At 41.2% G+C, this 13136-nt stretch overlaps 1 protein-coding gene across 5 annotated transcripts in view; it reads left to right on the top strand.

Annotated features, from left to right (window-relative positions):
* ACACA (acetyl-CoA carboxylase alpha) overlaps positions 1 to 13136 on the top strand; it is a 286049-nt gene that overhangs the window by 107969 nt on the left and 164944 nt on the right. For all 5 annotated transcript variants that reach the window (XM_075589504.1, XM_075589503.1, XM_075589501.1 and 2 more), the window contains 4 exons: positions 6158 to 6181; positions 9307 to 9450; positions 12081 to 12183; positions 12596 to 12703. In XM_075589504.1, coding sequence (XP_075445619.1) covers positions 6158 to 6181; positions 9307 to 9450; positions 12081 to 12183; positions 12596 to 12703 — 379 coding nt within the window. The remainder of the gene's footprint in view (positions 1 to 6157; positions 6182 to 9306; positions 9451 to 12080; positions 12184 to 12595; positions 12704 to 13136) is intronic.

Raw genomic sequence — 13136 nt, 5'->3', positions numbered from 1 at the left:
TCAAATAGTCAATGAAGAAACTCCTCTGTTTTGGCAAAATATTGATGCACATTTTTCAGCAGCCGTCCCTAGGGTATGTGCCCCACTTAGGCAAGCACTAATAAGGACAAGAAAATAAACCCCTCGCCAACAAAGGTAAGATGCAGGAGGTCTCCGGAGCTAAACACCATTAATTTCAGCTCCGGGGTCCCCTTGCTTCCCGAGATTCTTATCTCCTTATGGGGTGCGGGTATCTCCTGCTCAATTGTAGATGTCCCATCATATGGGCCAATAGAAGCTGTGACATCACTGGCACCTTCCTATTGGCCCCTTTGACCGGGGGGGGGGGGAGGGAGGAGGGGGGGGTTTAAACCTGAGCAGGAGATACTGGTACCATCTAAGGAGATAATTATCTCAGGTGCAGTGGGCTGAAATGAGTGTAATTCAGCTCCGGAGAATCCCTGCTTCAATTCTAGATAGATTAAAAAAGGTAAATGTCAGTGCTGCTACTCTCTCCCTCTTGCCACCCCCTGAGACCTGCCACCCCTAGGCAGTGCCTTATCTGCTTGCTGCCTGTTGACAGGCCTGCTCTTCCACCACTGGGAGCTCTGCAAACCAATTTTGAATGCCTCCCTGATCCATCTTGTGAATTGTGGCGCTATGTATGAGCTCCCTTAATAAAAAATGATGTATGTTGGTACATTGTGGGATATTTGGGTTTTTGCATGAAGCTTGATTGTGGCCTAAATTTGAAAACACTTTCAAACTCTTTAAAGTAGCAATCCCTGCTACCTGTTTTTTGGTGGGTTTTAGTATTACGTGAACCACAGGGAAGGCAGCAGAGACTTTGAGCTGTAGAGGACTCTTAGGCTGCGGTCCCAGTAACTGCTACAGCGCACACCTTGGCGTGCGCTGTGCAAATAAGCACTGCCCCTCAATGGGGCTGGGCCCAGTACGCACTTTCCCGCTGAAGGTGCAGCCGCGCTGTACTGCCAGGTTTTTTTTTTTTTTAACTCCATGAAATTGAGTTTAGAACTGCGCCGGCGGTTCACCCAATGAGGGCAAACCAGCCACGTGGGGTTGTGGCCACGCCCCCGCAAAACTCCCACCACGCCCCCTCCCGTCGCAATCTCTCTCTCTCCCAGGAGGACCGAAGATCGCGGTTAGCGCTGTGCACGCACCGCCCCCCCTGCCGGGCGCGCGTGCCACTAGCTAACGTTTCTATCTCCTGGACAAAACATGTCCAGTGATGTTCTATTGAGTGACCCTGTCATCTATTTTTGACTATTTCCATGGGAGGAACTCTTAGGGATAGCGATCCATTAAAATCAGGGCAAATAACCCAAATTACCTAAATAAGTAACTGCCGTTATTTTCCCTGAGTTTAACGGGTACCCACAATGTTAAGTTAGCGCTGACTTTAGCTTAACATGATTTGTGTTACACCTGTCTTAACTTAAGGTGGTGGTAGTGCTGTTCACGCAGGAAAAAATGGATTGGTGAGAGAGACCTATTCCAGTATAGTCCCAAGCTTTATATACAGTATATCCCCTCAAACCTCACTCCAAATAACATATGGAGAAAGGCCTGTGCTCCAAAAGGAGCACGACTTAAATATACTTTGCTTATCTCCCAGTTATCTAAGGGATTTACATCTCACACCTCCTAAAATATTTCCATGCGACCAATACAGACACACCTAAGGCCACTTGTGATGAAGGGGGTACTAGTGTCACACCCAACTGGATCAGAACCCACAAACTCTGCTGGTCAGGGCAGCAGCTCTAGCATTGAACCATCTCAGATGCTGGATAGCTTCCCTGTCACCGTGTACTTTAGAGCTCTGCTGCCCAGACTGTGTTATTAGGCATGTATCCTGCTATGTCCCTGGCTGTCTTTGAATCTGTATCACTGAGAGGATGAAGTCAGATGGAGCCACATTGCCCTTTCCAACTAATAACTACAAGTGGGCTGCTCAGCCAGTCTCCTCTCTGCTTAGCTGCCTCATTTCAAAAGGCTTTTCCTGTACGTGGCACTCGCTGTCAAAGCTGGAGGTAGCCAGTCCCTTCTCGGCCCAAGTCTTAAATAGTAGTAGTGGGGGGGGGGGGGGAGAGGGGTGTAGAGGAATACCATTGTGTGTATGTGTGTGTGTGTGTGTCAGCTGGATATAAACTCCGCTGAGAGGATAGCGAAGGCTTTCATGTAGGGAAAGGAAGGGGAACAATGTTAACATGTTTTAGGAGAAGAAATCTTAATATGAGAGTGTGCAGCTGAATACTGGGAATTCACATTAAGACTGGGGCAGACTCTCTTTGCAGCCGAAAGTGTGGGTGAAGCAGATGAATATACAAGTTCACTACCGTATAGACCCTTTGGATCTGTTCTATAAATATTATTGCTAAGGCTACAGGCCATAAGCAGATGGACTATCAGCAATGCTACACAGATTATTAACAACCATTTTTGCTGGAGAAGATTCGCGGGAGAAATCCTGTACCAACAAATTCTGATTGGAAACACTTAGGGGCTGATTCTATATGTGCCAAAGAGGCAGATCGGGCAGTTTGTGGCCAACATTCCCCATTCCACATCGGCACATATAGAATCGGCCTCCCTAGCAAGCACTGAGGTAACACTTGGCAAGCACTGACGCAAGACAAATTGAAATCTTTTATTTGATTGCAGCAGAACAGAAGCCTTTTTTAAACGCATAGGGCAAAATCTTTGTACCCATTTACCAAACATGTTCTTAAAGCGCAAATACAGGGAAAACATAAGTGTAGAAACCCTTTTTTTAAGAAGGAAATGTATGGCTCTAAGTGCATGCTAACATAAGTCATGCTGTAGCTCTTGCAAGCTGTTTAAAAGTGGAGCAAAAATGATTTCAATTGAATTGCACACAGACTTCCGATCACTGCAAAACTTCCCATCGGCTGCTTACACTTTGTGTTTGGTGAGATTCCAGTATGCAGAAAACTCAGCTGACGGATGCAATGCTTCATATCTATTAGCTCCATTTTTCTGTTTAGATGCATCTACAAATCACTTCTATTTTCCAGCTTGCATGCTGCAATAGGTCAGAGATTTGTATTTATACATTCAGCTGAGTCTACATCATTACAGTCTCAGTAAGGGAATATGTTACTGGCGAACCTCTCCCCTGGTCTTCTCTACACCCCATTAGTCTCTGCTTTCTGTGCAAAAAAAACCCCCCAAAAATCAATTTGGCAGAATACATAGTGTAGGGTAATCATCCACTTACAGCCCTGGTTTTGCATATTTATATTTCTCTGCTTATTTGCCTGTACATAAGTATATACAGCACTGTACATAAAAGAACAGTTATGAGTATTTATTTATAAAAATGTTTAACCAGGAAGTAATACATTGTATTGTATGTCTTTATTTATATAGCGCCATTAATGTACATAGCGCTTCACAGTAGTAATACACGTGGTAATCAAATAAATAACAGATTAATATAAATAACAGGTCATGGGAATAAGTGCTTTAGACATAAAAGTAACATTAAGGTAAAGGAGTCCCTGCTCCGAGGAGCTTACAGTCTAATTGAGAGTTACCTCTCGTTCCCAAGTATATCCTGGGCACAGAATTATAAAAAATACATGGTTACATTAAAAGAACAGGGGTTATACATTCAAATCACGGACAGATAGTGTTGGAAAAATGGGTACAGGGGATAAAAGGCTTGTGAGTTTTAGATTGAAATAGAGCAGCTTTAACATCACATTTACATCACCAGACATAAGCAAACGGCTCACACCCTTTGGCTGCCCTTCGGCTGCATCATAGCCACTATCCAACTGGATACTCCGCTAGGAAGTGGAAAACACTTTGAATGTATAGCATCCAAAATAGTGTTGTAGTTTGGACATACGCAAGCTCAAAACCCAACCCCACTGCATTATATAAATGCATTTGTGTCAATTGGAGCGCTGTTGGGATAGTGACCTAAAGAATAAAACAATAGACAGAGAAGCCCCAATGCTACATCCAATATGACAAATGATTTAGTTCATTGCTATCTGTTTTTTCTCCTCACAAATATACGTTGTTTCGTTAAATCCTTTGGCCAAAACATTTCAAGCCTGCAACCACTTAGCTGGTCCTTCACTTCCAATTTTGTATTGTCTTTTGTATTTCTTCCACTGCATAGAGAGAAGAGAAAACAAAACACTTTGCTAACACTATAGCCCAGGCGTGCTCAACTTCAGTCCTCAAGAGCTACCAACGGGTCAGGTTTTAAGGATATCCCTGCTTCAGCACAGGGTGGCTCAGTAGAAGACTGATTGAGCCACCTGTGCTGAAGCAGGGATATCCTGAAAATCTGACTTGTTTGGTTGTCTTGTCACAGAGCCGGCTTGGTGGTGGTGCCGTCTGTGCAGGTTACAGAGACGCCATGCTGTTCCCCACAACAATGAAACTGATTGTCGGGTGAGAGCGCGGGACCTCTATAACTCTCTTACCTTCTCCGGCGGCATCTCCTCCTGCAGGGTCCCTCATCATGGCGCTGCGACGTCAAATATAAAATGTGGTTCTACTTCCCATGCTTGTTGCTGCAGCAAAGGTTATTTCACAATTGTAGTTTGGAGCAGTGAAATGATCCTTAGTAACCAAAACGCAGGTAGGAAGTTTGGGTACTTCATACCCATGCAGTCCTCCACACATTTTGCATCCACAGTCACAGGTAAAAAAAAAAACACAAAATATATTATTTCGTCAACTGTGAAACCAAGTATGTTGTGTACTTGTTGACCTGTGGGTAGGACAATCAGAACATTAAAGAAACATATTGCAGAAATATCTCTCCATCTCGTCAAAGGGAACAATATCGTTGTTAAATAAATGGTATCACACTATCTCTTATTTCGTTTTTTTTGTTTTTTCTACATGAAAATGCCCTTAGCACGTTGTACTTTAAAATTAATCAAGGAGCAAGGGTGCCCCATAAAATGATCTTGACCAGTGTAGCGATTCCTTCCTATTCCTTCCTTCTGAAAGTATCTTTTTTGTGGTAGCGCAATTCCGATGTAACAAAAACATAGCATCTGCTTAATAATTCTAAGATAAATAGGAATTATGATTATGCATGCTGATAAATATTTTGTGCACCCAGGGATGTGATGCGATGATGTGAATTTTGTTTAAGAAGAAGTAGAAAGGGAGAGGCACATTTTGTAAATGGCATGTGTAGACAACTGGTTTGTTTTTTAGTATCCACAAATTCTCCCAGGGCTGAGGTGGCAGAAGCATCAGTGGCTTAAAGATGCAATCAAAGCTAGCAATTTATTTATTTATTCATTTTTAACATAGGATTGAAGCAGGGGGAGTTTCAAAGCTCCCGCGCTCTGCGGGCCAATAGGAAGCTGTGACGTCATCAGGTTCGGCTTCCTATTGGCCCATGTGACGCGGGAGCTTGAAACTTTTGCAGAGATACCGGCACCCCCTTCGGAGGTAAGTACAGTATGTTGGGAAGCAGGGGGTCCCCGAAACTGAAATGAATGGGGTTCAGCTGTGGAGACCAACTGCTACAAACCTATGTTAAAAAAATAATTTAAAAAAAAACACATGAATTGCTTTTTTTAATTATCTGTGCCACATGTAAGGAACTTTACTAATAAGCTTCTTATATTAGAAGAAGCCAGATTTTAAAAAACAAATTATTTTGGATGCTGTGATTCCAACGACTCTTCTCTTTTCTTGTATGTAAAGGCTAGAAAGAGAAACAGTTGGCAACATTTCTGTACTTGAGGCACTTCAAAAGATAGGAACATGCATTTAGATTTAATATGCACACGCCGCTATTTGTTTGCATAAATCGGTAGAACTTTGCCAGCAATCATCCGATTGAATGTGAGCTCCCAGCTTTCAGTTTCCAGTTGCAGTCTTCTGTAATGAGGCTTCCACTAACCAGCCAGGCTGTGCTGAAAAGCTGTGTAATAAGGCAGGCTTAAGCTACTAGGGGTTCAAAATTGACTTTTTTGACTCTTTTGCTTGTCATTACCCAGAATCCTTGGCTGCAGTGGAAACACTTGCTAGCCGTAATGGGGAAAGACGACTGGGTGGTAGATCTGTCTAACACATGCAAATGCATCATCACAAGTGGTATGTTTATTTACTAACCGGCCATTAATTAACTGTGGTTGTTTGATTACAGAGGGAACATCCCCACGCTTAACAGGTATGGCATTTGGCTTATATTTCATTACAAAAACGCAAATGTATTTCGGATAACAAAAGCATGCATGCAAGATAATTCTTCCTTACAGATGCAACCAGGCAAAGCGTTTTGATCTGTAGTCGCACCAGAAATCGTTGGTATACTTAATTTTTAAGATGCAGTACAAGGATTTCCCATGCATCTATATCCCCGTTATCGGCATTTTTAATAGAGTTCATGAATGGTGTTATCCCAACGGCTCGCCATGGTGAACCAAACTCAACTCTAATCTAATACCAATCTTGAATGCCTTTTTGGTCTTTCCAGCATTTTTGACCTGATAGTATCCACGCCCACTTTGTAGCCCTCTAGAAACATCTGAACAGTCTCTGGATCCCTGTGCTTCAAGAAGTCCCAGAACGCTTTGCTTTGTAATGACAGCAGCTGGGGACAGAATGGCAAAACATGTAACATTAAATATTGTTGTAAACGTACTTCAAAATGTTTCTCTTGGTGCACTGCTGATTATTGCCGTTGTATCTTTGGTTGTCTTCTCTTGTTCTTGGCTTGGGGATATGTTGTCAATTGTAGTTTTAATGCACTAATCCACTGTACTCATTATTAAATACACATTCGTATGATTCCTGCGGTATAAGGAGTTAAAGTGACTCGTCCAAGATACTCACTGGGAGATGCCTTCTTTAATAAATAATTACTGCTTTAAGTGTGTAGATTAGCATTGGCAAATGAAGTGGTGAGACTTTCTTTTCTCTGGTTGATGAGATTCCTATTTAGAAATGCCAACTACATGCAGGTTTTAGAACGTCACTGTGTTTTCTGGATCTGCCATTAAAAAATATGAGCAGTGCAATAGTTGGCGTGTACAACTGGCAACATTTTTATTGGTTTGATATCTGTTTTTATTTTTTTTTGGGGGGTGTTGAGCATTGAAAGGGATTCTGAGAAAACATAGAATGGTTTTACCTCTTTAGCCCAATTGTACATGTATATAAAACAACATTTAATTACGTTGCCCTGATTAAAATTCCATTCCCACCAGACTTGGAGCCATTCTAGCTAAATGTGACATATTAAATATGACACCACTTCACTATTAAAGACAACAACCAGATAATGAGGGAGCACAAAATAATAATATAGATGAGGCTGACACTAATTGTGTTGACATCAGAGGGCAGTACAGGAGCAGGGATTATTGATTTTAAGGTGCATTCACTCTTTGGCACATGCTAACAAACATGTCTAAGTTCTCCCTACCGTATGATCATTTAATTACCTTTTTGTTTTGTTTTTACTTGGACACTATTCTCACCTGATTTTTTTTTTTTTAATTGCGTTTTGGTTGATTATCCCTATTAACAAACAATATGTGATGTGAGATTTATGAGAGAAAAAAGGAACACAACATAAGCCATGTTAATAGCTGCCATTTCACTTCCCTTTGCCTTGGGCTCCATGACCTTGCAACCAACCCTGCCAGCAATGCACACCATTGTGTTGAAATATTTGCCGTTTTTCAGTGCTAGTTTGTTTGTGGTTTCGGCTGCTTATAGTATAATAATAAGCGTAAAATTGAGGGGCATACGTGTACTGCCGGCATGGTGGGCTGCAGTTGTTAGGGAGGCCCAGGATTATAATAACCAGCATGTGACAGCTTCTATCAGGGAGATTTGTGAGGACGATGGTAATCATTTCTACATCTTCCACTGACTTACACTAGAGTGAGATATATAGATATAGATAGATATATAGATAGATTTATATATATATATATATATATATATATATATTGTGTGCTCATTTGCATGTCATTTCCCAGAATCCCTTGCTGCAGTGGAAGTGCTGTATGCTGGGTGATAATGGGGAAAGGCGGGGTTGCAGACCTGCCTGAGACATGCAGATGAGCATACAGTTATATTTGCATATATATATATATACACACACACACACACACACACACACACACACACACACACACACACACATATATAGTGAAAAATAAAATACTACATTTGTCAATCAGGCTGATTAGCAGGGAGAGTGTAATAGTATGTCCATAATGTTCCGTTGTCATAGTTTTATTTAATTCAATATACTGTATAGTGCCTATACGTTTTTACAGTACTTGGAGAAGTGTTTTACTAAAATGTAAGGCACTACAGCTATGACAACGAGGAAAATGTTACAAAAATAAACAAATAGCAGTGAATGCACCTACGGTATAAGAAACTATTTATTTTTTAAAAAGTGAGCAAATTCATTGTTTTCTCCCTGTTCTAATTGTAATAATGGCTTCTCTTTTGTTTAATTCCTCCTCCACATCAGCTCTTCTTGTTTTGACTGACTCGGTTATCTATCCGAGTCATGTTTAATCTGCTGCTAACCGTTATACCGTAGTCTAAAATCCAATGCGGTATTTTTACAGCATTTGAAACCAGGGGTTCCTCCAAAACAGTCGCGCTATTTGCAGCTCCGACGCCCACCTTGGTTCCAGAGATGCTGCTAGTTTTAGGTGCCGTTCACTTCCTGTTATTTAAACATTGCAGAGGAGAGCAACAGCACCTTTAATGGCTTTAGCACACCTTTACTCCCATTCATATCAATAGGACTAAAAGTGTGAAAAAACTTGGCACACTTTTGTGTATCTGGGTTTTAAGAACCAGGGGGTCCCCTGAGCTGAAAATAGCAGCACAGCTTCTTTGGATCCTCCGGTTAGAATACTTAAAGCAGCAATTCTGTCTTTTTCTAATTTCTTTTCTTAAGTGTGTTCTAATCCTATGTTAAGGTTATAGCTATCTAAACATTGCCAACGGTTGTACACTTTATGAGAGTTGTAACATGAGGGACTCCATTATTCATAAGTAAAGAGCACTTGAAAAAAACAAACATTATTCATAAATCAGACAAGGCAAAAAAAACGATGTAAGGATGTTTGACACAGAACGTGACAGAAGTTTTATGGATAGCACTGTGAGAGGCCGCGGGTCTGTCTCTATGCAAACAAACTGGTAAAGAATAAACAATATATACATCATTTATATAGAGGGTGAAAGATACAAATGTTTCTATATAATGCAGTGTGCACAGGATTATTTTCTAATGAACACGGTTTCTATGCCATCCAGGATGTCGTTCTCTTCCAACCTCAACCACTACGGGATGGTGCACGTGGGCAGTGTCAGTGATGTCCTTTTTGACACTTCCTTTACCCCTCCCTGCCAGAGGATGGGCGGCATGGTTTCCTTCCGGACCTTTGAGGATTTTCTCAGGTACGATAAATCGATTCCTTTTTAGAAATTGACACCTTTGGGGCTGTATCAAAAACTTTCAGTTCTTTGTAACGCTTGTTGCTTTTTGTTTTTGCCACATCATTGATCCAGTTTTGCCCAGCTACACCTTTGTGTTCACCTCCTTCAATTTACTTATTTTGTTTAATCCCTTTATTAAGTCTGTTTCATTTTTCTATATCAAACGCAGCCCATGGGTGGCTCTTCTGTCCATTGGAAGGAGAAATTAAGTTATTAAGAAGGTTCCCCTGCTGCCTTGACATCATTGTGCCTCCAGACAAACTTGACTGTTTCTACTCTTATAGATAAAATAGTTTTTGCAGTGTGCAAATAAAGCTACTGTATGCAGCGTACCTTTCTATTATACTCTGCTGCTTTAAGAGATTTTGAAGTTCCAAAAATGTTAAGTGCATGAAAATGGACAGTATATTTGAATCCATGTTTTTATGCAGAGAGATTTTTGGCTTCTGCACAGCAACTTCAAACGTCTATAAAGTTAAAGGGAAAAACAGGTCTCTGCATCCTCTCCCCTAGAGCATAGTTTCCCACACGATTCCATATCGCTGTGGACCACTTCAGTATTCAAAACCATTTGGAGGATAACCATACATTAGCTCTTTTGATCAATTCAATATGTTTATATATTACATATAATGCAAGAAATAAAAATGTTAATGAGTCATTCCAAAACAAGCAAACGTACCCCCATGGCCAAGTCCTTGAGAGAGGCTGCTGTGTCAGCCGAAACGTTGGTCCTCTGTGGCTAAATAAATCCCTTTTTTTGTGAAATGCGACTAGTGCCCTTCCTCTCCCTTTTCTTTATATATTACATGTAACATTTCTTAAAAACGAAGGGACCTGTAACTGAAATCCTGAAATGAACTTTGCACGGCTCCAGGGGGATACCACTAAAGTCTTCGGGGGACCTCAATTTGAAACTTACTGCCCCAGCGGTTGCACAGTGTTAATTGCAAAAATGCTACAGGTGTCCGTTACAGGACCAAAATTAAGTAAAGTACCGTGTTGGATTGTTGTTTTTATTGGTCCCTTTCTGCTTTGTAGCCTCATCAAAACACAGGTACTGCAGCGCCGACGAGTATTCTAAAACAAATCTGGGGCAATCACCAACAAGACCCGGTACATGCTGCAACATTTCAGTGACATTTCTGCAGACAGACTAATGGCCCATCGGATTAACAGCGGGGGTCCCTGGCAGTCCCATTCAAACTGAATGGGACAGCTAGGGACCCCCGCTGTTAATCCGATGGGCTATTAGTCTCTGCAGAAATGTCACTGAAATGTTTGCAGCATGTACCTGGGTCTTGTTGGTGATAGCCCCAGATTTTCCAAGGCAAGTTTTAGAATACTCGTCGGCGCACCTGTAGAACAGGCCTGTGAGGTCTTCAAATCTTTGCACACATTTATACATCTATAAAATGTATGTCCAACCGGCATCAATACAGCTACACGTAGCAGAACTTAATCGAAAACCATGTTCACCCTGTGTTCAGCTTACATTATCTGTGTGGAGAAGTGTTCCGATCACAGCTTTAATGTCGCCAAAGTAAACAACAACATGTACTTGAGGTTTGCCATTGACATGTATTTGTTTTCCTATTGCTCTGTATTCTGTACGGCTCCTCCTTTTTCCGTTTGCATTTTGTAACTCTGGAGTGTTTGCTTTTCCCGTGAGCAAAATGATCTCCCAGAACATGGCATGCATTTTAACCAGATGGCAGGGGATTCGCTGAATATATTAACTATTGATAGTCAGAAATAGTCCAATATATATGATGGGCTGTCTGGGAGGTTCAACTGTTCTACTGGGTGTCTACAGCAAGCAATAGTGTCGATTGCTATAATTTGTATGTTCTTACCCCAGGCAGCCTCTGCCCTTAGGAATAAAAAGGGTGAAAACTAACATATTCAAACTATTCACCCTATTCCCCTCCCCCTCTTTCCTGCTGCAAGCTTTTCAAGTCCTACATCATAAACGCCTTCCACTGAGTGCCTCTAAGGTTGATCCTTATCATCTTCTTCTGCATTACTCCCCACATGCATTTTTGGAATGGGCTATGGTGTCTCTTTAGGGAGCAGGGAGCACAAGTATCTGCTTGCACAGTGAGGAATGAAATGTCAGGGAGAATTAGGCATAGCCATAGAGTACACCCCAGCAGGGACAGCCTTCTCTTGATTCAATGAGTGTGGCATCTGTCTTTCCATGTGTGCAGATGCACGACCCCTGGGAGGAGGGGTGATTACAGCTCTCATTGCTCATGTCGTAGTCTTTTCTCTCAGTTGCCTAATCAGCGATGATTGGAACAATGTAACTGTTTTTTATTTTTTTTACAAGAATCTTTGTATTTGTGATCTATAATGCAGAGCCATTTTTTTTTATCTAGCTATGTAAAAATAATCTCATAAATAAGGAAACTAGAAACATTAAATACATTTGGGAACTGGAGCTTGAACACATACTTGCGTGTCCCGTAGAAATGAGAGGTGAAAGTTATTTCACATGTAAAACAGAATCAGTGGATAAATATGTTGCGTTGGATTGGAATAGTATTGATTAATTGGCTGATGGACACAATATATATATCTTGTTTTAGAATCTTTGATGATGTGATGAGTTGCTTCTCGGATTCGCCGCCTCCAAGTCCTACCTTCCCTGAAGCTGGTCACCCTTCGCTGTATGATGAAGATGATAATAAGGTACTGATAAGCCAGGCTCATCCTGTTTTGAGGATCAGGCAAGGGACTGTGCCTGGTTTCTCTGTAAAAGAGCGGTTACACACTATGTTTTCGTAATTGATTTACTGCACAACGTGCGCACACAATTATCAGGTGGGTTTACCAAGCAAGGATAAAGATATTTGTGTGCAGCCATATTTAAGTGCCACCTGGTGCCAGATGAAAAGAACAGCTTCAGTTCAGTTGCCTGAAGCTGTCATTTTACTCACGGGTCCCAAAGAAATAATTTCCGGCCAACATATAGGTAGTATCAAATTGATCAACTTATCCTGGTAATTATTGCCGCTGAAAAGTTGCCATAAAGTTTTTGGACTCTACTTTTGGTGTCTTGTCCTTCCTTAATTGCTAAAAAGTGCATGGGAATCCTTTGCAGAGCATCAGAGACGAACCTATCCATATCCTGAACATCGCCATCAAAACAGATTGTGACATTGATGATGAAGGATTGGCTGCCATGTTCCTGGAGTTCACGCAGACCAAAGTAAGAAGCCATTGTGTTACTATTCAGTGCTGTGGGTAGAAAAACTAAAACTGATAATACTATGGGTTCATTCACTAAAGCAGTTAATGCCAACGTAAGTGGTGCACGTACATAAAGTGAAGACATATACAGTACTTGTTCATAGTTTGATGTGATTACTTTTCTCATTTTATCTGCACAAAACCTTTGGTGGTCAATTAAATCAGCAATGCCCCCAGAAGCTTACAAGTTTAACTCATAGAATGTTAGTAGTTTGTCCCCTGAGCATATTTTGCCCTTTATAAAACAAACATTACATCTGTACATATTTTCCATATGAAAAAGCTCTGTATGTATGTATGTATGTACCGGACATTCAGAGGTCTTAATGAAAAAGCAATGTATTACATTTATTAAAGCAAGGATCGATTAATAATGTGGCAGATTGCTTTTT

This window comes from Ascaphus truei, chromosome 3 (assembly GCF_040206685.1).
Source record: "Ascaphus truei isolate aAscTru1 chromosome 3, aAscTru1.hap1, whole genome shotgun sequence".
Lineage (NCBI taxonomy): Eukaryota > Metazoa > Chordata > Amphibia > Anura > Ascaphidae > Ascaphus > Ascaphus truei.
This window is presented reverse-complemented; position numbering and strand designations above follow the sequence as displayed.